The sequence below is a fragment of the Apium graveolens genome, chromosome 4 (genome assembly GCF_009905375.1).
Source record: "Apium graveolens cultivar Ventura chromosome 4, ASM990537v1, whole genome shotgun sequence".
In the NCBI taxonomy this organism is placed as follows: Eukaryota; Viridiplantae; Streptophyta; class Magnoliopsida; order Apiales; family Apiaceae; genus Apium; species Apium graveolens.
The window spans coordinates 240,491,338-240,516,272 of NC_133650.1; the positions used below are offsets into that span (position 1 = coordinate 240,491,338).

At 35.9% G+C, this 24,935-nt stretch overlaps 1 protein-coding gene across 1 annotated transcript; it reads left to right on the top strand.

Annotated features, from left to right (window-relative positions):
• Window positions 1-7,969: 7,969 nt before the first annotated feature.
• LOC141720734 (scarecrow-like protein 8) lies at window positions 7,970-10,340 on the top strand. The gene has a single exon (XM_074523329.1). It carries the CDS (start codon window positions 8,273-8,275, stop codon window positions 10,049-10,051), a length of 1,779 nt encoding a protein of 592 aa, XP_074379430.1. The 5' UTR covers window positions 7,970-8,272; the 3' UTR covers window positions 10,052-10,340.
• The last annotated feature ends 14,595 nt before the right edge of the window (window positions 10,341-24,935 follow it).

Genomic DNA, 24,935 nt, shown 5'->3' on the forward strand with positions numbered 1-24,935 from the left:
TGTGTGATAAGTGTGGGGTCGTAAAGTGTGAGTATTTATATATTATAGTGTGAGGTATGTGGTTTGTAGTAGTCTAGATGGTGTGGCCTCTGAGATTCCTGATCCCGGATTTTGGGGTGCCACACACTCCCTCCTGATGTGGGGTCTCTTCAATTGTCCCAGCTTTGCCAAAGATTTTTCATGGCCCAGAATTGCCATCAGTTGTTGAAGAGCTGGCTCCTCAACTGTTGAATTGAAAGTGCAATCTTCTGGCAACTGTTGAATTGAAAGTCCACGTGATAACGGTCAATTTTGTGAAGCAGAATAGTCTTTTTACACCTGGCAGCATGGAAACAGTCATAAAGTAATGAGTGGGCACGGTAAACGTACAGTAATTATTGCTCACATGTTGTTACCAAAACAAACACGCAACCCATAAACCAAATGATTATCACTATTTTTATCTCAATTATTTTCTGACAAAATATAACCGTTACTGTAAATACTAAAAATAAGCCAAGTAATTAAATAATGCCACGTAAGCATCAGAGTTTCCATCAGGATTTGCATCAGAACTTGACTATTATCAGAATTTAATGGTCATCAGAACATGTCTTTTGTACTCAAAAAGTGAATGACTGTATCTGTGATTCTTCACACAAATACTGACTGGTTTCTTCATAGTTTAATCATCAGAACTTGTCCTCAGAATTTATGCAAATAATACTTAACTGTTTGTCAAAAATAACTTAATCACCACTGTAATTTTCATCATTCATATGGACTGAGAGTGTGTGCATTTGCAAATGATCATAAAATGATTAAAGTCTGATAAACTTCAGTATATCTTAGAAATAAGGCATAACTATGAAAAGTGCTTAAAATCTGTCTTTAATTTTGAAGTCTACTATAGAATAAATTTATGCAAGAGTCCACCTCAACTGTTTGTACTCATTTTATGCATCTTTTGACATTCTTTTTACAGTGGCTTCTCAGTGTAAATGAGTCACAACTGCTATCAGAATTTATGTTATTATCAGAGTAGTTCTCCAGTAATCAGAGAATTAGAAAAGTCATCAAGAAAAAATTATTTTCTTTTCTAATGCATATAACTTAATATCAGCAATGCACTTGGGTCTTCCCTTTCACATATTTACTCTAGATCTCAAAAGAGTACCTGACTTCAATTTCTTTTCTTTTGTTTTCTTCAGATAAGTGAGGCTTATCAAGCATGTAGTTCATCCTTAAGATTTACTGACATGAGGATTTGACAGATAAGAAACAATAATCTAGTTTGTGACTTAGTAATAAGATACACAAAGTAAATTTGACTAAGATCAAAATCAGAGTTTGCTTGTGTTATGGATTTCCACATAAACAATTAATTCAAACATGGGATATACAGTTTGTTAAAGACTATTAAGTCAGCATCTAAGAAATAATCCTCATTGGAATGAATAGTCATAGAACATTCAAAACACTATCAGAGTATATAGAATCACATCACATAACTAATATATAACAAGTTAAGCATGAATTACATGGAGATAAGACAATCTGTAAACACTGATCATAAAGTCTGATGCATGAGAACAAAAACTAAACAGATTTTGAGAAAGAACCTGAAATCATTCCAAGTTCATTTACCAGTCTTGTAAAGGTAGCTTTACATAGTGGTTTTGTGAAGATATCTGCTAGTTGTTGATCTGTTGGAACAAAATGCAATTCCACTGTACCTTCCATCACATGTTCCCTTATGAAATGGTACCTAATGCTGATGTGCTTTGTCATTGAGTGTTGAACTGGATTACCTGTCATAGCAATAGCACTTTGATTATCACAGTAAATGGGTATTTTAGAAAATTATAACCCATAGTCCAGTAACTGATTCTTCATCCAAAGAATTTATGCACAACAGCTTCCTGCAGTAATATATCATGCTTCTGCAGTTGATGTTGAAATTGATTTCTGTTTCTTTCTAAACCAAGAAACCAATCTGCCTCCAAGAAATTGGCAGCTTCCACTAGTGCTTCTCCTGTCTATTTTGCATCCTGCAAAATCTGCATCTGAATAACCTATTAGCTTAAAATCTGTTTTTCTAGGATACCACAATCCTGGATCAGCTGTACACTTGAGGTACTTGAAAATTCTTTTTACAGCTATTAGATGAGGTTCTCTTGGATCAGCCTGAAATCTCTGTAGTTAGTGATATCTACTGATGCTCCAGTATCTATATCTAACTTGGTTGTAGTGGCCATGGGAGTGGATGCAGTTGAACAGTCTTGCATTCCAAATTTCTTGAGTAAATTTCTGGTGTACTTGGATTGATTTATGAAAGTACCTTCTTCATTTTGCTTGACTTGAAGTCCCTAGAAAATAGCTAAGTTCTCCCATCATACTCATTTGATATCTTAACTGCATTAGCTTTGCAAACCTTTGACAGAGTTTAGCATTTGTAGAACCAAAGATGATATCATCAGCATATATCTGTACCAAAAGTAAGTCCTTTCCATGGTTGAGGAAGAACAGTGTTTTATTAATTGTACCTCTATTAAATCCACTTTCTAGAAGGAATTGAGCTAAAGTCTCATCCCATGCTCTTGGAGCTTGCTTAAGGCCATAAAGTGCTTTATCAAGCCTATAGACATGATTTGGAAATTTTGAATCTACAAAGCCTGTAGGTTGTTCAATATATACCTCTTCTTTCAATTCTCCATTGAGAAAAGCACTTTTCACATTCATTTGAAAGACTTTAAACTTCTTGTGAGCAGCATAAGCCAAAAAGATTCTTATGGCTTCCAATCTAGCAATTGGAGCAAATGTTTTATCATAGTCAATACCCTCTTGTTGAGAGTAACCTTTAGCAACCAGCCTTGCTTTGTTTCTTGTAATTATGCCATCACTGTCAGTTTTGTTTCTGAACACCCATTTTGTGCCAACAATGGATCTGTTCTTTGGTCTTGGCACTAGGGTCCAGACTTTATTTCTTTCAAATTCATTTAACTCTTCCTGCATTGCTTGCACCCAATCAGCATCTTGAAGAGCTTCTTCCACTTTCTTTGGTTCATTCTGAGATAGAAAGGAATGATAGAGACATTCATTTGATGTTATTGTTCTAGTTCTGACACCTGCTTCAGGCTCTCCAATTATTAAGTTAGGTGTATGTGGTTTAGTCCACTTCCTTGCAGATGGAAGTTGATCTCTAGAACTGGATCCTCCCCCATGATCCATGTTGTCTCCATCAGCATTTTTTGATGCTCCCCCTGAAGTTATGCTCTCTGAAATTTCAGAATATAAGTTGGATCCTTCAGGAATTGAAGAATCAGAGTTTCCATAATTATCAGAATTTTGCTCATCAGAACTTGATGAATCAGAACTTGAAGAGCCAGTGACAGGTTCTAATGCTTCTTGAGAGTCTTGAGATGTGGTAGGATCATTAGCTTGCTCCCTCTGAACAGGTGCATTTTCCCTTGGAGTAGTTACCACAGTTTCAAAGACATCAGAATTTAACCCGTCAGAACTTACAGGATCAGGATTTAGGTCATCAGAATTTACAGAATCAGAATTTAAATCTTCATTTTCAAATCTTAGCTAATCATGATCATTGAAATCTTAAAGTCCAGTAATCTTTTTATCATCAAAAGATAAATTGATAGATTCCATGACAACCCTTGTTCTTAAATTGTAGACTCTGAAGGCTTTTGTCGAAAGTGGATATCCAACAAAAATTCCATTATCAGCTTTTAGATCAAATTTTGACAGCTGTTCAGGATGAGTCTTAAGAACAAAATACTTACATCCAAATACATGAAAATATTTCAGATTTGGCTTCTTTTTCTTCACCATCTCATATGGTGTTTTTCCATGCTTGTTTATGAGTGTAGCATTCTGTGTAAAACAAGCAGTCTGCACAGCTTCAGCCCAAAAGTAGGTTGGTAGCTATGCTTCATCAAGCATAGTTCGTGCAGCTTCAATGAGAGTCATGTTCTTTCTTTCTACAACTCCATTTTGCTGTGGAGTTTCAGGTGCAGAAAATTCCTGTTTTATTCCATGCTCTTTGCAGAACTCTTCCATTATTGAATTCTTGAACTCAGTGACACTATCACTTCTTATTATTTTAACAGAATCTTTGACCAATTTATCCAGCTGTCTGACATGATCAGTTAGAGTAGATGCAGTTTCATTCTTCTTGTGCAAGAAATACACCCAAGTGTATCTTATGAACTCATCCACTATAACCATAGCATATTTCTTCTTTGCAATTAACATGACATTGACTGGACCAAATAGATCAACATGCAGTAAGTGATAAGGCTCAAGAATTGAGGATTCAGTTTTGCTCTTGAATGAAGATTTTCTTTGTTTTGCCTTTTGACATGAATCACAAAGACCATCAGGAGCAAATACTGATTTTGGCAGTCCTCTCACAAGATCTTTCTTTACTAGCTCATTTATGTTGTTGAAATTTAAGTGAGAGAGTCTCTTGTGCCAATTTCAGCTTTCTTCAATTGATGCTCTACTTAACAGACAGATTGCAGAACCATCAGAGTTTGTTGAAAGTCTGGCTTCATATATGTTACCATGTCTGTAACCTTTCAGAACCACTTTGCCTATATAATTACTTACAACTTCACAGTGTTCTTCAAAGAAATCCACATGATAACCTCTGTCATATATTTGACTCACACTTAGCAGATTGTGTTTAAGTCCTGAGACAAGAGCTACTAATTTAATGATGACATTCCCAAGATTGATATTTCCATATCCCAGAGTCTTTCCCATGTTGCCATCTCCATAAGAAAATCCTGGGCCAGCTTTCTCCACAAAGTCTGATAGCAGGGCTTTATTTCCAGTCATATGTCCTGAACATCCACTGTCCAGAACTAGGATGTTTATTCTGTTTCCCTGCAATCATAAAGACCACTATTGGTTAGTTTTAAGGACCCGGACTTACTTGGATCCTTTGGCCCTTTTAAGTTTGTTAACATTTGCAGCAGATTTAGTTTTAGAGTTTATGCTAACATGTTGTTTATCAGATTTTATATCAGATTTTGCATCAAACTTTACACTAGAAGCAATTACACTAACTTTCTTTAAAGAAGGTTTTATTTGATAAAAATCATAGTACAAACTATGATATTCCTTACAAGTATAGTGGAATGCCATAAACTACCACAATGAAAATAAGGATTTTGTGGTTTAAACCTAACAGACTGACTCTTAACTCCTGATCTAGGAGGTAAAGAGTTTATATCTTTATTTTTCCTGCAAAAAGAAGAAGATGGTTAGAGTTTCCACAGTTATAGCATTTCTTTCTAGGAGCATTAGGAACATGCATATAATTATTGCTTTAATTCACACCTTCCTTTCCATTCCTATTTTTCCTAGCTTCCTTTACCTTGTTCACATTTCTAATCTCTTTCAGCTTATGCTTAAGCTGCTTCTTATTCATTAAACCTATGTTTACTGAAGCTGGTTTTTCATGTTTTAATTTGTCAGAAGTTGACTTTTCTTTGACTTCTGTTCTAGAATCTTTCATCTTTTCAGAATCAGATATTACAGTTTTTGCTACAAACTTAACAGGATTAACTTTAGGCTTTTCAGCTTTCTTGGTAAAGTTTGGTTTAGATGACATATTTTCCTTTTCTACTTTATCATCTTCATAACCTAGGCCCTCTTATGGTGAAGGGTATCTTTGTGATACCCTTCACCATAAGAGCACACAGTTGCATCATCTCTGCATCAACATCCACTTCAGATAAACTTTCAGTTTCTGAATCATCATCATTATTATCTGATGATTCTGAATCAGACTTTATGATGAGAGTCTTTCCTTTGCCCCTCTTTGAGACAACCACTTTAGGAGATTCCTCTTCAGCTTTAAGAGCAATTGTCCTTGACTTTCTTCCATGCCTCTTGCTCATTTGATCCATCTCAAGTTCATGAGTCTTGAGCATACCATAAATTTCATCAAGAGTATTTTAGTAAGGTCATAGTTGTCTCTTATGGTAGTTGACTTCAAATCCCAATTTTCAGGAAGAGCTAAAAGGAATTTTAGATCATTCAAGAGTTTGGAAAACCTGTCATATAAATCAGTTAATGACTCATCAGCTTTTGAGTCAAAGTGCTCATACTCTTGAGTGAGTATAGTCTTCATGTTCTTTTTGATTGCATCAGTTCCCTGGCATCTTGTTTCCAAAGCATCCCATATCTCCTTTGCAGTCTTGCATCCAATTACCCTGTTTGACATGACATTATCAATTGCACTATACAGCAGATGCCTTACCCTTACATCCTTGGCAATAGATGAGATATCTTCAGGTGTGTATTCACCTTTCTCCTTTGGTATGGTCTTTGCTGGTTGATCAGCAACTGCAACAGAGAGCTTTGTAGGCTTATATGGTCCTTCATTAATTCTATCAAGGTATTCAGGATCTGTAGCTTCCAGACACATAGCCATCTTCACTTTCCATATATGATACTGAGATGATCTCATTATGGGAACCCTAATAGTCTCATATCGACTGTGGGTTTGAGTGTTTTGAGTATCTTGAGTTTTGGTGGGCTTAGTTGGAGTTTGTGTTTCTTCGGACATGATTGATTGTTTGGATCTTACTGTATGTGTGTTAACCAGAAAGGCTCTGATACCACTTGTTAGGTCACATAACACTATAGAAGGGGGTTGAATATAGTGTTTATACAATCAAATCAATTTCGAACACAAGTATGTAACAGTATTCAAGTATATTCAATATAATAAACTCTGTTACAATAGAACATTTGTTCTCTCTCAGTGATGAACAATATCACTAAGAGCTGCTAGGTTACAATGTATAATGTTCTCGATAATGATAATACATATAGTGTAAACCCTGAACTGTGTTTATATAGTACACAATTACAAGATATCTTCTAATTGATATGGAATATAATTCTCTCCCCTAAAATATATCAATCAGATATTATCTTCTACAAGTCTTCTAGTCTTCTAACTCTTCATGCATATCTTCTATTGTTTTAGTCACGATCTTTTCCTGTAAATCAGATGCTTTCCTTATCTGAAGTATCCGCACTTAAGTCCTGATATAAATCCTGAAGGCCTTAAATTCTGATGTAAGTTCTGATTTCAGTAGGTTCTGATTTCCAGTAAGTCCTGATATTAAGTTCTGAAACTAAACATATCAGATTAGACATGACATCTCAAATATATCTAACAAAACATAAAATTATAAAGGGAGAAAGTGAATGACAATTTTTATTAAACAAACATCAACAAATGGAATAAGTTTAATTAATTCCTTTTTCCTTTCTTAATTATCCTAAGCCCCCTTATATAACTTACATGTATTAAGGCATCTCCAACATGATCCAAAAATTCAAATTTGGGACAGATTACCCCAAATTCTCCCCCAACTGTAATCCAAATGATGATCCAAATTTGGATCGGTGAACAGTATTGATCCCAAATTTGGATCACCATTATTCACTGATCCAAATTTACTTTTATATAAAATAATAATTTTTTTACTTTTATAATTTTAGTTTATTTGATTTAAAATTAATCTGTGATTAATTAATGAATGTTAATGATATTTTAGATGTTAATTAATGAAATTAATATGTTTTTAGCTAGTTAAGTTTATAATTTTAATATTTTTTAAGTGTAGTAAAAGAAATTATTGTTAATTTAATTAATTTATTTGATATAATTAATAGTTCTTCGTGTTTAAATATTAAATTTAAAAATAAATAGTTTAACATGATATTTGTGAATTATAATATATAAAAGTTAATTTGGATCAAAAATTGGATCACCCTATTAGAGTTGATCAGAAATTTGAATCAAAATTTAGATCAGTTAATAATCTAAATTTGAATTTTTGAGTCAAAATAGTTGGAGGTGACCTTATTCAATATATTTTAAGATTCGACGAACGGAACAATATCATAATCCAAAAATATACACAAACCCTTCCATCTTAAAAAAAGCAGCACCAAATAGATTCTTTGATCCAGTTCCATAAAGCACTGATCCAACGGTGAAGGTTTAGCCAAGTCATCATGCAAAGCTAACCTAAACCTCATTAAACAATTCCAGAAACAAAGAAAAAGGCCACCACAAGTTCAACTACTAGCTAGTTTAGCCTATGTTGCCAGTTGGAAACCGGTAACTCTCCCTTCTTTGTAATAATCACATTTCAAACACCTCCCTTCCACAGTTTAAACTCCAATAACTCATTCTCTCTCTAATTACAAACACACACCTGTAGTTACAGATTTTTAAAACAACAAAATGTCATCGGGATTTTCCGGCAGGTATCCGGATTTATACAATTCCGGTGGGATTAACGGAAGATCTGTAACCAATCTCAGCAACTCTCAAGGACAGTACCGGCCACCACTTACCTCCGATCGGGCTTCTCTTCTTCAACGCCGCTCCGATTTAATCGGGAAACGCTCCCTCGCTGATTTTCAACAGCAGTTTCAACATCAACATCAGCAACAACAGCTCGGTCTTTATTTACGGAACGTGAAGCAGAGGGTCAATTATAATTATCAGCAACATGCATCGCCGATATCCACGCTCTCGCCGCCGGTTGATTTTTCCGGTAACTCTCTCTCGCCTGAATTTTCAGCAGTTTCTTCCAATTTGTCACCGTCGTCGATGTATGGATTGCCGGTTTTGCAACAACTCCGGCGACCGGCAGGCATTCCGGTAATTTCGGACGTGGGCGTGAATACCGAGGAGAATAAGATGATGAATCGGTTACAGGAGCTTGAGAAGGAGTTGTTAAACGATAACGATGACGATCAGAACGATGTCGTTTCAGCTTTAACTAACAGCGAGTGGTCCGAGACGATCCAAAATCTGATCGGGTCGGGTCATAAGAATAACATTTCGCCTTCTCCTACGTCATCAGCTTCTTCGTGCTCATCTTCCTCAGTTTCTCCGCCAACTTGTGCCAAACAGTCCCTGGTTGAAGCTGCGTCAGCAATCTCGGACGGCAAAGACGATGTCGCTTTGGACATTCTAACGCGCTTGATAAAACTAGGCGGCACTAGAGGAACCTCGGAACAGAGATTAGTGACTTACTTGGCGCACGCGCTGTTGTCGCGCGTGAACTCAACTCAATGTCCAACAGAATTATATTCGAATGAACATTTGGAATCGGTTCAAATGCTGTACGAAATGTCGCCATGTTTTAAACTCGGGTTCATTGCAGCAAATTTAGCAATACTCGAAGAAATCGTATCGGATTCTAGTGAAGTTAAACTTCACGTTGTTGATTTTGATATTGGACAAGGTCGACAATACTTACACTTGCTCCACACGCTAGCTGCTAAGATGAAAAATGAGAATAAAATGGTTTCGTTGAAGATAACGGCCATGGTTGATCATAGCGGTTCATCATCGGGAATGGTTAGCGTTAGAGATGGACTCATTGCGGTTGCTAATCGAGTTGGAGTCAATTTCACGTTTAACGCAATGGATTCAAATTTATTCAAATTGACTTCAGATGCAATCGGTGTTCAAAATGATGAAGTTTTGGTTGTTAATCTTGCATTCAAGCTGTTTAAGTTACCAGACGAGAGTGTGACAACGGAGAATTTAAGAGATTCATTGCTTCACAATGTAAAGGCGATGTCACCGAATTTAGTAACGGTTGTGGAGCAGGATATGAACTGCAATACGGCACCGTTTGAACCGCGAGTGAATGAGGTTTTGAAATATTATGGAGCGTTTTTTGACTCACTTGACGCGACGTTGAGCAGGGATAATGTGGATCGTACAAGGATAGAGGAAGGGCTGAGTCGAAAGATGTGTAACTCGGTGGCGTGTGAGGGTAGAGACCGAGTTGAAAGATGCGAAGTGTTCGGCAAGTGGAGGGCCAGGATGGGAATGGCAGGGTTTGAGGCCAAGAAAATGAATCAAAAACTGGTTGACTCGCTCCGAGTTAAGGTTAATTCAGGGACACGTGGCAACCCTGGATTTACGGTTAGTGAAGAAGCTGGTGGGGTGGGTTTTGGGTGGATGGGACGCACACTCTGTGTCGCGTCGGCATGGAGATAAATGATTTTTTCTAATAAAATTAATAACATTTTATAATTTTGGGTAATTTTGTTAGGTGAAGTAATTGGGAAATGAATAGAGTATTGAAGGTTCTGTTTGTAGTAATAATAGTTTAGCAACGGAAATGAAAATGCCTCCACCAAACAAATGACCCAACAAAAGGCGTGTTTGGATAGGATACAAATATCGTGTATGTATGTATAAAGATTTGTGGGCTATATAAAATACAGCTGGTAAAAATGTGGTTGGCGTGGCTATATGTTATGGATTGCTTTATTGTTTATGCACTTATCTGTTGGTATAGTCGTGGAGAATTCGGCTTGGATAATTCACCTATCAATGTTTCCAGTTTCTTTGTGTTTTTATGGTTTCAGTTCATTCCCTTTCTGTTTGCTTTAGAGTTTTCAATCCTAAAATATATTTTATTCAAAAATTTTCATCGAAAGAAATGTAATATTTTGTCGTTTCCATTTCATGACAAACTTAAATTTATTTCTCCTACTGAGAATCTCAAAGTTTTTGAAGAAAGTATCGGATTATAGTTTTCACGTGCGGGTGCCACAGAATTGGGATCCATACATTTATTGCGTGGGTACCAAACCAAAAAAGCAGCATTAGGTTCCGTTGAGCTGGAGACTGGGGTCTGAATTTTTAGGGATAAAATGACAATTTCGTTAGAAATCACCATTAACTTGCGAGTGTGTCACCGAAATAAAAAGCATTTCGGTCAAATTACTAAGTACTTATAATATTCAAATTGAACATTGTCCTTAGTCCCATTATTAAAAGTTTAACGATTTGCTTACGTGATAATTTTGTAGATGGCACCGGGTTGTAATTGGTGTCGAGTGAGCCGAATTTCGAGTCAACCATAATTTGAGCCGAAATTAATCGATTCGATATGAGTTGGCTCATTTTCCTAATTGAGCTTGAATTTCTACTCGAATTTGATTCATTTAATTTCTCGAGTAGAGTCGAGCCAGTTCGTTTGGCTAAACGAGTCGCCTTTAACGAATCGAGGGAGCCAACACGTTTAATTTCACACTTAATCGACAAATCTCTACCTGTACTCGGCTCGTTAAATTTTGAATGCACATATCCATTTAAGTGTTATGGATCTTGGTGACACCATTAAAGAATGAAATAAAAGCTCCGAGTAAGATAAGGTAAATGTCATGTGTTAGGTAATGAATACAACACGAGGGTGAATGTGTTTTGAAGAATTTTAATGTCTTTTTGATTTATTTAAACTTGGTGAACAAAACAGATAAGAAATGTAACAATATTATGTTAACTGAACTAAAGACAGTGCATACAAAGTTTCAAAACTCACTTAATTTTATATAAAAATCAAGCTAGTGTTTTGCTAAAAATTTATGGGTTATTGGTATGTTAAGAACTCAGCTTCTCTCTTGAGAGTTACAAGATTTTCTAGATCTGTTTTTGTTACTTCTAAAATAAAGCATCCAGTGTTTACTTTATAGAACAGTAAACACAGGTTTTACACAGTATGTAATAACATGTACTAAACCCTACTTTAAGTTAACTAAAACTTTTTATTTCTGGCTTGATGTATGTAAAAACCCAAATTTTTGACATCGGTAAAAGACCTTTATGAATGGTAACCTTGCAGTTTAATAAAAAAAATTGCGACCACACCATATACGAGTTTTTAATTTAAGATTCCGAGTTGATATTGTGATTATGCGTACCAAATGAGTGTATGTAAACGCTATTAGTTTTTGAAGAAAACGAATAAATAAACGAATCAAACCAAGCTAACTATAAAAGCTTACTAGAGTAAGAAACTAGCCATGCTTAAGTAGCCAAATAGTAACCTAGCTAAATAGGAATGATAACTTAAAAGCTAGCAAATAGTAATCAAGTACCTAAACTGATTAGTATAGCTTGGAAACTAGGATGGCTAGCAAAGATTTCTATTGATTTAGTAGTACTAGGATATATACAAGATCATATATCACAATCTTTCATAAGAAGCATCCAAGAAAATCACAAACTCTCCCCCCTCCTCTCTCTCTCTCCCTCTCTTTTCAAAATACAATGATGATTTCAAGAACACCATGGAAAGAAAAATTCATATCTCATGTTCTACTCATTCAAAAATCACCAAATTTTTACCAAACCTCTTTCATATCATAGGTAAGTCATGCACCAAATTTCAAGCCCATCCATGAAGTTTTCAATGTTATAAAAATGTTTGAATTTGAGGGTGAATAGTAACTCCGAAAATTACTAACTTGTTTTCTTGATTTTTCATGAAAGTTTAAGGCTCATAATGCTAGACCAAGGCTTCATCAAGGATCTTAGGACTTTATTAAGTATTAAAAAGCTTTAAGGAAGGTATGAACATTCATCCAAACTTTGTTTAAGTTTCAAGAAAAGTAAGGATCTTGGATATAAGTATGGTTTTGATGATTGATTTTATATTTTCTTGATGTTTAGTTAGTTAGTATTAAGGTTGATGTTTGTTGCCTCAAGAACATGATGTTCTTGATAGGATCTAGTGTTGAGATGATGATATGGTGGTTGTGTTAAGTGGCATTTATGTCCACTTAGAATGCTCTATAAAGGCTTAAATTTTGTACTCGAGTTATTTGTGTATTTAATGTGTTTTGTAGTATTTTTGCATTTCATGTATAGTTAAAAAAATCAGGTAATTTAGCATTATTTTGGTGCTAAATTGGTGTTAGGATGATGCTCAGGAAGATTGCTCGTGGATCGCTAGCTCAAACCATGCAAGAAATCCAGAAAATAAAGTTTTTCCAGAGAGTCAGCGCGCTCGCGCTGTAGTAGCGCGCGACCGCGCCAGGGTTGCAAAAGGACAGCGCGCCCGCGCTGGTGAAGCGCGCGGCCGCGCCAGGTCGGGATGGCAGAATTATATTTCTACTTGGATTCTGAGAGTTTGAAGCCCTGGTTGATTCTACAGCATATATATTAATAATTTATGATCATTTTTAATAAGAAGACATACCAGAGCTAAGGAGAAGGAGTAAGAATACCGTATAGCACAATTCAACCAAGGCGAAGAGGATCTAGTTTATTCTTGTGATTCTTTGTTTTAAGTTGTAATCTTGGATGCTAGTTTTCTTATTTGTGAAACTATACTCTTGTTACGTACTTGGTTTTATTTATTCAATATAAAGACTACATTTATTATACCATGCTTTCATTGGAACCCACATTGATGATGAGTCCGATTATGGGCTAATCGTTATCGTGGGGTTCTAACAGATTTACTTATGGATTTCTTTAGTTAAATTATTCCAATGCCTTAGTGTGTGGTGATTGTATGATAACCTAGTATAGGTTGTGCTTATTCGTCTTATGAGCGTCGTGAACTTATAAGATAGCGTGTTAATCTCTATTGAATGAAAGTGAATTTAGGGGTTTAGAACTTGCCATGTTAGCATAGGCTCATGTAATTGATATACATGATTCGTAGGTAATTTTAACCATCTTACTTGCCCTATGTAATCATGATAGATAACTTGTGCATTAAGCCATTATGTTGTCAAATTTTATAGACATATAGGGTCTCAATATAATTGGTGTTTATTCAGCTTCTATCTCTTTTGTGGATGTCTGATAGTAGGGTAATCGTACAACGAAAGTTGGCGTTTACTAGTTTCGTGATATCTGATTAGTGTCATCACCATTACATGCTAAGGTTAAGAACAAAAAGGCTATTGAATGAAGTAGTAATGAAGTTAGAATCCCATGTTTGTGTCATATAGTAATCAATCTTTTTCATCTCTTAGTTAATATTCTTTAGTATAATTTTTAGTTGATCATAGTTATAAACAATCTCAATTTGTTAATCGTCTTAGCTTTGAATAATAACCATAACATTATTGCATAAGTGCATTGATTGAAATTAACCTAAACCAGCCTCTGTGGGAACGAACTAGAAATAATTATATATTACTTACGATCGCGTATACTTGCGTAAATATTAGCGCGTGTTTTCGTCCAAACAAGTTTTTGGCGCCGCTGCCGGGGACTCGGTGTTAATTTTTAGTCTACGTGTTTGTCATTAGTGGTCGTTAAAGTTCATTGACTCGGACATTGTTACTTACATGTTTCTTTGTCGTGTTTCAGGTGCTCTAGCGAGCGTGTATGTATACGCGTTCTCAGTCTCGTAAGAGAACACTGGATCAAGCTGAGGAAGAAGTTGTAGTAGCTAAGGAATTTTTGAAGAAGTTCTTGTTGAGGAGAAAGTTGAAGAAGAAGCTCTTATTGCAATGGAAAAACCAGAAGCGAATACGAAGGCTTTGATGGATTACTCTTAGCCGAAAATTAATGATATTCAGTCTAGCATTGTCCGACCAGCCATCCCGGCTAACACCTTTGAGATCAAATCGAGCACGATTCAGATGATACATAACTCAGTTCAGTTTGGGGGTTCTCCGATAGAAGACCCCAACATGCACATCAGAGATTTCATTGAGATCTGCGACACTTTCAAGTTCAATGGAGTTTCTGAAGATGCTATTAAGTTGAGGCTTTTCTCATTCTCTCTGCGGGATAAAGCTAAGTGCTGGTTACATTCCCTACCACCAGGGTCTATCACCAAATAGGAGGATCTTGCTCAAAAGTTCCTAACTAAATTCTTTCCTATGGAGAAGACTGCTGCAATTATAAACACACTTACTCAATTTGCTCAGCAATCTGGAGAATCTTTATGTGAGACTTGGGATCACTACAAAGAGATGCATAGAAAGTGCCCTCACCATGGGATGCCTAACTGGATGATCATTAACTACTTCTATAATGGATTGGGTGCTACTTCTAGACCCATGCTTGATGCAACATCAGGAAGAGCCTTATGGGCTAAAAGCTATGATGAAGCTTATGAATTGATTGAGCTGATGGCTGCCAATAAATACCAGAATCTAACTCAGAGACTACCTCAGGGCAAGGTAGCATGAATTCCAGAGTTAGATACAGCTATTGCTATAGCTGCTCAGCTTAAGACTTTGACGATGAAGTGGATTCTTTGGCTAATTATGAAGTTAATCAGATCACTAGTGTCTGTGAGCTTTATGATGGTGCCCATGAGACGGAGCAGTGTGCTATTTTTAGTGAATCAGCTCAGTTCGTGAGCAACTTTCAGAGGTCACAACAGCCAATTCCAGCCACTTATCATCCTAACAACCGCAATCATCATAACTTCAGCTGGAGTAATACTCAGAATACGGTTCAACAACCTTATCAGCATTATACAGCAAAACAATACACCCCCCTGGTTTTCAGCAACCGTAATATGCACCAAGACAAAAACTCCAACTGTAACAATCTAATGAAAAATCTGAATTGGAGGAGTTGAGGCTCATGTGCAAGAGCCAAGCGGTTTCCATCAAGACCTTGGAGAATCAAATTAGGCAAATTGCTAATGCCTTGCTAAATCGTCAACCTAGTACACTCCTTAGTGATACTGAAGTTCCAGGAAAGAGGAAAGCTAAGGAGCAGGTAAAGACAATTATATTGAGGTCTGGGAAGGTTGCAAATCCCGAACACTCTCAAGTTTCGGAAGAAGAAGATGTGGCTGAAGAAGAAGTGCAGAAGGAAGCAGAAGTGGAAGCAAGGAAGACTACTGTTGAACACACTCCTTTTGAGGGTAATATAGGGGCTAAACAGATCTATCCTCCACCACCTTTTCCTAAGCGGCTGCAGAAGAAAAAGTCGGATAAGCAGTTTGAGAAGTTTCTGGAGGTGTTCAAGAAACTTCATATCAACATACCTTTCGCTGAAGCTCTTGAACATATGCCTAGTTATGCGAAGTTTATGAAAGGTATTCTCTCTCGAAAAGTGAAGCTTGATGACTTAGATATAGTTGCTCTTACGGAGGAATGTAGCGTTGTGCTGCAATAGAAGTTGCCTCCGAAGCTTAAAGATCCTGGAAGTTTCACTATTCTTTTTACCACTGGAAAAGTGTCATCTGACAAATGCTTATGTGACTTGGGAGCTAGCATCATTTTGATGCCCTTGTCAATCTTCAAGAAGTTGGACTTACCTGATCCAAAGCCTACTTATATGACCTTGCAGTTGGCCGATCGTTCTATTACATATCCACGAGGCATTGTGGAGGATGTCTTGGTCAAGGTTGATAAACTCATCATTCCTGCTGATTTTGTAATTCTTGATTTTAAGGAGGATAAGTAGATTCCCATAATCATGGGAAGACCATTCTTGGCTACTGGCCGAACCTTGATTGATGTGTAGAAGGGTGAGCTTACTATGCGAGTGCTGGATCAGGATGTGACATTTAATGTCTTTAATGCCATGAAATTCCCGAATGAGAATGAGGAGTGCTTAAAAGTGGAGTTGGTCAATTTTGTGTTTACTTCAGAACTTGATCAAATGCTAAAGTCTGATGCCTTAGAGAAAGTCTTGTTGGGGAATTCAGATAATGAAGATGGCGAAGGTGATGAGCAGTTGCAGTATCTGAATGCTTCTCCCTGGAAGTGAAGGCTGGATATGCCTTTTGAATCTCTTGGAATGGAGGAGCTAAACAAATCTCCAAAGTGCCTCAAGCCATCTATTGAAGAAGCTCCTACACTTGAGCTTAAATCATTATCTGAACACTTAAGGTATGTTTTTCTAGGTGATGCATCTACTTTGCCTGTTATTATTGCAGCTGATCTTTCAAGTAGTGATGAGGAAAAGCTCTTAAGAATTCTGAGAGTGTTCAAATCGGCAATTGGATGGACTATAACAGATATTAAGGGAATCATCCCTTCTTATTGCATGCATAAAATTCTGCTAGAGGAAGGTAGTAAGCCTACTGTTGAGCAACAGAGAAGGCTTAATCCGATCATGAAAGAAGTTGTGAAGAAAGAAATCCTCAAATGGCTAGATGCAAGGATCATCTATCCCATTTCTGACAGTTCTTGGGTGAGCCCAGTTCAGTGTGTGCCAAAGAAAGGAGGTATCACAGTTATTGTTAATGAGAAAAATGGGGTCATTCCTACTCGAACAATCACATTGTGGAGAGTTTGCATGGACTACATGATTGGTCAGAATGTGGAGGTGTTCATGGATGATTTCTCTATGTTTGGTGATTCTTTTGACGAATACTTGCAAAATCTTGGCATCATTCTTAAAAGGTGTGTTAAGACTGATCTGGTTCTCAACTGGGATAAATGTTATTTTATGGTGTGACAAAGCATTATTCTTAGGCACAAGGTCTTTAGTAAAGGTCTTGAGGTGGATAAAGCCAAGGTGGGGGTTATCGGAAACCTTCCTCCACAAATTTCTATTAAGGGAGTCCGCAGCTTTCTTGATTATGCGGGTTTTTATAGGCATTTCATCAAGGACTTCTCAAAAATCTCTAAACCTTTGTGCAATCTTCTAGAGAAAGATGTCCCGTTCAAGTGTGATGACGAATGCCTAGCTGTTTTTGAGTTCTTGAAGAAGAGTTTAATCACGGCACCTGTCATAACATCACATAATTGGGATGAACCTTTTGAGATGATGTGCGATGCAAGTGACTATACAGTTGGAGCAGTTCTTGGGCAGAGAAAGAACAACATATTTCATGTGGTCTACTATGCTAGTAAGACCCTCAATGGTGCTCAATTAAATTATACAACTATGGAGAAATAACTCTTAGCCATTGTCTATGGTTTTGAGAAGTTTCGATCTTATTTGCTTGGGACGAAGGTGACAATGTTCACTGATCACGCTGCTATTCGCTATCTCGTCTCAAAGAAGGACTCAAGACTAGATTGATTCGATGGGTTCTTTTACTTCAGGACTTTAAGTTAGAGACCAAGGACAAAAAAGATACTGAGAATCAACTCGCTGATCATCTCTCTCGTTTGGAAGATCCAAGTGCAACTTCACAGGATAAGACATTGATAAATGAGTCTTTTCCCGATGAGCAACTGTTTGGGGTGTAAGAAGAAGAACCGTGGTTCGCAGACATCGTGAACTACCTTGTGAGCAACATTATGCCTCCATATTTATCGTCTACTCAACATGATGAAGTTTCTTCATTAGGTGAAGTGGTACATGTGGGATGAGCCATATTTGTTTAGGCAATGAGCTGACCAGATCATCAGGAGATGTATTCCGTACATCGAAATGGAGGGATCTTGCGAGATTTCCATTCGACTGTGTATGGAGGCCACATGGCAAAAAAGCTTGGCACAAACCTATTGGTTTTGGGATAAACCACAGTTGAACTCACATTTTTATATTTTGGGAGCTTTCTTACTGGGAGGTACTTCATCTTCATAATTATATAGATGTCATGCACACTGAAAAAAATGTATTTGACAGCGTATTCTTTACAATTTTGGATGATGGAGATAAATCAAAGGACAACCTTAAATCAAGAAAGGATTGCAAGCATTTAAATGTAGGAAAGTATTTATGAATTCAAGATGATCGAACAAAGTCACATGTAGAATATGCTCTTACAAAGGAAAAGTTGATAAATTATGTAAATGGCTCAAAGATTCAGAGCTTTTAGATGTTGTAGCTTGACCATAGTTCGGTGTAGGAAGGAGAAAAAAGCGAAAAATTTAAAGGTATGAAATCTCATGATGGTCATATTTTCCTACAAAAACTTTTGCCTATTGTTGCTCGTGACTTATTGCCTAAGTTGGTTGGTGAAATTCTTATTGAGTTGAGCAATTTTTTTAAAGATTTATGCTCTACATCATTGAAGAAATGGTATCTTGAAAATATGGAATAGAATATCGTAAAGATAATGTGTAAACTTGAATTAATATTTACTCATGGTTTCTTTGATATGATGGAGCTTTAACATGTTCACTTGGCAAAGAAGTGTAAGCTCGGTGGCTCGATCCAATATCGGTGGATCTATCCCTTCGAAAGATACTTGGGTAAGTTAATTCTATTAATAAAAAATAAAGCTCATGTGAAAGGTTCAATGGTGGAAGGCTATGTAAGAGAGAAGCATGTAAAGTTTTGCTCACTTTACTTTGAACCAAGTGTACCGACCATACATAATCAGTTGTAACGTAACGAGGAACCGCGTCAAAATCATAATCCGCATTTATTAATTTTTTTACATATCCAAAGAGTACTACTAGAGTTGAGAAAAAAAGCCTTAATTGAGAAAAAAATGAGATTGTGACATATCATGTCTTGATCAATATGTCAAAAGTAGCATAATATTTAGAGTTAGTTTGTAATATTTACATTTTAAATTTAATATATTTTGGATACTAATTATTTTACCATTTTTAATTTTCTAATTACAAGGAATTCAAAAATTTAGTGTACACAAATAAGCCATATCATGACCCATCAATATTTGAAGCATACACCAAGAAGAAATTTTTTCGTTGGTTTGAAGAAAAAGTACGTGTGTCAATAATTTTGTTTATCTTACCATTTTTTGGATTGAATTGATTAAATTTTTCACGCATTTAGGTAAAAATGAATAAAGAACTTGATGATAAATTCCAGGACATAATTCGAGGTCCGGTACCGATTATGTAATCGTATCAGGATTGCTATTGTAATGGCTATAAATTTCTCTGTACTGAAACTAATCAACTAACTTCTCCAAATTCGAGCATATGTGTCCTTGGTAATAACTGACTTAACTTAAATTATTTCTCTGTCTAGTTCATTTTCATATTTTGGGACTAAACGATGTAGCAATATACATTACAATTACTTGTAATAATGAAGCGTGTGGAAACTACCATGAAAAGTTGGAAGACGTACTAAAAATGACCGAGGATATGAAAGAAATAATGGAATGAAAAGAGTAGCCTGCTTTGACAACTTATATAGGTGATTTTTAAATATTGTGGTTTCATATTCCATACTTGTATATCTTAGTTTGTTTCATATTTATCATATTTATTTTAAACACAACTTGGTGCAAATTATTTAGTCTTTAAACTCATATACTATATTATATATTTAGTCTTTAAACTCATATACTACATAATATTTCAGATATTACAGTAATTAAAAAATAATAATAGTCTAGAGAGTGGTTATAATACCTTTTAAGTGTGGAGTACGATTTTTCTTACTATCTGTTTCTGTTATGTAGTTGTATGTATTAGTAAATTACAGTATGTGATGTAATAGTACAAAATCATTTTACAGGAACTCGAGGGAACGTCAATTGGCACTTATTGAGTTTTATGAACCTACGAATGAGAAAAAAGGAGATGGTCAAGGTACCTCTTGGACAAAGAAATTGTAATATATTAGGGTATATTTTCCATATTCCAACTATAACTTTTAGACTTTAGTTTAATGCTATTAGAGTGATCATCTACTTAATATTTAGAACCTACTGGTAAATTTCTGGGAAGAGTATACGCATAATTTGATCAATGAGGGTGTAAGAGGCAACGAAGATGAGGCACACCCTTCTTATATGCCATCCTCGAGTAAACGTAGAAAAGTTGAGGCTGAGGTGGTTTGTCGAGTTACAAAAGGTTCCAAGATAAATAGAATTTTTATGGAGGGTCGCCCAATATTTTTAAATTTTTGATCTTGATGCATTATCCTTGATGTAATAACCCCAAAATTTTGAACTTTTTGTAACCCTTATGAATAGTGTTTTAGCTTAATGAGAAAACTTTTCATGTCACACTATGTAGGGGTTCTGTTATGGATATTCTGAGATTTTATTATTACTCTATATGGTATATAAGTGTATGTAAAGATCGTCAGAATCCAATTCCGAACACTTTGGTTTTTCCCGGAAATCCACTAGATACGGAAAGAATTGAGTAAAAGGTAACAGGATAAAAAGGATTTAAATTAAAGGATTATAAGAGAGGATCATAAAAGGAATATAATATATTGACAAAGGTTAAGGGAACCTAAGTAATAAGATCCCGGGTATGATCCCTCAAACGATAAACGAAAACGAAAGTTAAGCGAACCGTATAACAGATCAGCGGTCATTAGGCAAACAATTAGGAAGTTAATCAAAGGAATAAGAGAGGATGGTGTCATCCAACCAATAGAAAGAGGACAAAGGAGGGGTGATGACATCACAAAGTGATGCAAGCATGACATAAGAGGGAAGGAAATGTGGTGGAATATTAACCACACAAAATCAAGGGTAAATGGGTAATTGACCTAAAAATAAAACAAATCTAATTTCATCCACCAAGCCAAACAAATCATTTCTCATCAAAACAAAATTTTATTCTTCATCACCAAGGCTTGCTCTCGGCTTTTTTCAACTTTAAAGGGAAGAATTTTCAAAACTCAAGATCAAGGCTTCCTAAATTGGTAAGATAATTTCCTAGTCATCTTTATGCATAGTTATGGCTATCTTATGAGTTTAAGCCTTCAATTCTTTCTCAATCTTCTTCAAGAAATCAATGAAGAAGACAATGAATAGTGATTTCAAAGTTTTTAACTTGATTTTTTCTTGTTTTCCTTTAAGATCCAAGCATCCCTAAGACTTCTCAAGGCTTCTTAAGGCTTCCTAGCTACTCCCACCACTTCAAGGAAGGTATATCATCTCCAAACCCTAGCTTTAATTTGTATATTAGGTTGATTATGGTTGTGAGGGTAAAGAGTAGCTTGAAACTTGTTTGTTTAAGAGTTTGGGTTGGAATGGTGGTGATTGATTTGTTGAAATCTTATGATTTGGTTAAAGAATGTAGTATAGTTTGAATTCAAGTTTTTGGATTAAGTAGATTGATTATAATGAGTTGATTTGGGGCTGTTGTAATGTAGTTTAGATGGAGGTTTGATTGGGTTGTGAATTGGGGTTGAATTGTGATGGTTTTGGAATGGTTTAAAATTGGGTAATCGCGTAAACATAGCCGTCGTAATGTCCGATTTACTTTAGACTGCTTTTGTTCATAACATTTGGACCCGAGAACTCCCTGCTAGATTATGACCATTGCCATGTTTAGATAGTTTATGTTACGAGCTTCGTTTTGATATGTAGTTCGTTTGATTCCGATGTACGGTGTAGGAGAAACGACCGTTTTAAGTAACGGCGTTTCGCGAACGAAACTTTTCCCCTCGCCTTACTTTGAAACATAGGTTAAAGACCAAAAAGGGTTAATTAATGTATGAAACAATTATGGTAAGAGTGTTAGGCAGTTGGTAAGACACTCGCGAAGGAATCGCCTTAAAACTCGTAATGGTTAAATTATTAAAAATGGTGGAGCCGAGGGTACTCGAGTGACTTAAGAGAATCAGTAAGTACAAAATAAGCATTAGAGTCTAAGTTAGTTAAAGTATAGATTTACAAGTGACTTTGGATTAATTCCAACTTACTTGTTGTTTATAGGTTACCAGACTCGTCCCGAGCCTTTTATCACCCCCAGTCGCTCAGGCAAGTTTTCTATCCGTTATACTGTTGTTGTGATGTATACACTTGTATATGCATTATCTTGTAATAGATGCATGATGGTTATATTAGCAAATTCTTGCGATATATTGTAGCATGTGATATGGTACATATGCATGCCTGTTTCGTATTCTTGCCATATATATCTGTTGGTTCAGTTGATAATACCTATGCTAGAGAATAGCGGTAATTTGCATATACCCTTAGTATAGGGACCCAAAGGTGAAAATATTTTCTAAAACCGGGAGTCGAGGATCCCGAGTAGATTTTATATATATATATATATATAAATATATATATGGTAATTGTTTTTAAAACTAATAATCGAATAAGGTTTATTCGATAACTTTATTTTATTAATAAATATTATCTTGAATATTCATTCGAGGACTTATGACTCCTTTATATTATTTATTGAATATTACTTGAATATTTATTTGAGGATGTATGACTCCGTTATTTTATTTAATGAATATCATTTATAATATTCATTCGAGGTATTATGACTCCGCTTATTATTTTTTATATATTCTTTATTTATTAAAGAATAATGTTCGATAATCAAACTTACTTTAGATATTCAAATAAAGATATTACTTTCGTATAAGTATATCTTTGATTATTTACTATTCATTTCAAGTATAAGTTTTCCAACTTCTACCTCAATTACTCTTTATGGGAATATTATTTAAATAATAATATTCAGATATTTCTTTATATTGAGACTGATTTACTTTATTAAATCAGCATTATTCCAAACACTCTTTAAAGTATTTTCAAGTCTTTAAAATGATTTTCAAAAGTTAGAGCGGATCCCAAAACTCATTTTTATATTTAAGATCTTCCTTTTAAAAAAAAAGGGGATTTAAATACTCGCTCAAAACCGGAGCGATCTGGCTCTGTGGTATATTTTATATTCGCAACAAGGTTGTTGTCTTGATAAAAGAATTTTTGATTACTTACCCAACACTCGGGAAGTAAAATTCTTGGAACAAGTTAATCCATTAACAGGCATCGCCTGGGAAATATCGGTGAGTTTTCCTTTCCAACTAGATACGACTTCTTGGTGGAGCCGTATCAACAAGTTTCTACTTGGGGAAAGGGGGAACGAGCTTTACGTTTCAGAGTCATGGATTTCATCTGAACTAGGAGTGGCGTAAGTGGTCGAGTGGCGTCGGCCCAGCCTTATTATATTGGCCCAAATGGCCTGGAAGTTCCGCTAAGGCGGTCCATTCCTTAGGAGTTCAGTGTTCGGTTGACAAGTAAATCCGACAGGTTCTCCTCTACATGTAGAAAATGGCGGGGTTGTACTACTACGACTGATCATCGTAAGTGGTCTTCCTGGCGCGGCAAACTCCCGTAATGAGTTCATCATCCATTTGGATAATTCTGCAACACTACCCGTAGCATTTCGATCGAAAGGCTACTAATGGGTGGTTGCCGAAGCATTGACAGGGTCAAACAGTTTTATTGGTGTATCCATTGAATGAAGTATCTCGTAACTTCATTTCTTTTCAAAATATTTCAAAGATCAAATATTTTCAAGTTTTATTGTGGTCTCATCTATGGGATGACCTCTTGAATCTTATTATACTTGGAACAGTAGTAGTTCTAGTAGATTCTAAAATGGTATAAGTGTAGCGAAGTAATTGGTAACTTCATCTTCTTTTAAGAACTTATACCCAGTAAGTAATTACCTTACACATGATAAAAGATTCTAGTAAGTATCCATTTAGATACTTGTATTATTGTTATCACTATATATTATCTTGCGAGCTGTAAGGCTCACTCTTGCTTTATTTCTTCATCACACAACAACAGTTAGGAAAGATGGCCAGACTCCAGCAGACCCAGCGCAAGCGCGTGGGAAGCGTCCCGCGTCTTCCCATTGATGTTGTAGCTGTTATAGCTGCAGAGGTAGATCTATTGATAGATCAGACATTCTACTTTTGAGAATCAATTATGTATAATTATAACTTGTGGCAGATAATGGTAATTAACTGTAAATTTATCAAGTAATCATTTTGGGTTGTAATAACTTTTAATTGTGGATTCAAGGACTTGTACTTATTTCAATTTCATCTCTGAGACTATAACGGGTTGTGGTGTGTGTTAGTGTGGGGTCACAGCATAAGGTTATTTATTATTAATTAAGTGAAGTGATATCGTGGAAAGAAAGACCGTGACGACCCGGATCCCTGACCCCGGATCTGGGGGTGTTACAGAAGTGGTATCAGAGCTAAGCGTTATAAATCTCAGAGATTATGTGACGTTAAGATAATAAGTTCACTAAGATAATAAGAACTCTTTCCAAGTTCATAGTCGGGCTACCTAACGTAGTACTGACAGTTAAAACCCTTACGGGAACCCTTATAAATATCGTGATAGTAACATAGTTCATTCTCGTATAGGGCAGCGGGGCACCGAACCTTGAGGTTCAAGAGCATCAGCATGAGGATATTTTATTACAAGTTGGAGATCAAATTGTAAATCCGATAGAGTACCCTAATGAGGGACCGGATGAGGTTCATATTGAAAATG

Excerpts from the sequence above, each read along its gene's own strand:
- LOC141720734 (XM_074523329.1), top strand. The coding sequence starts at position 8,273 with ATGTCATCGGGATTTTCCGGCAGGTATCCGGATTTATACAATTCCGGT.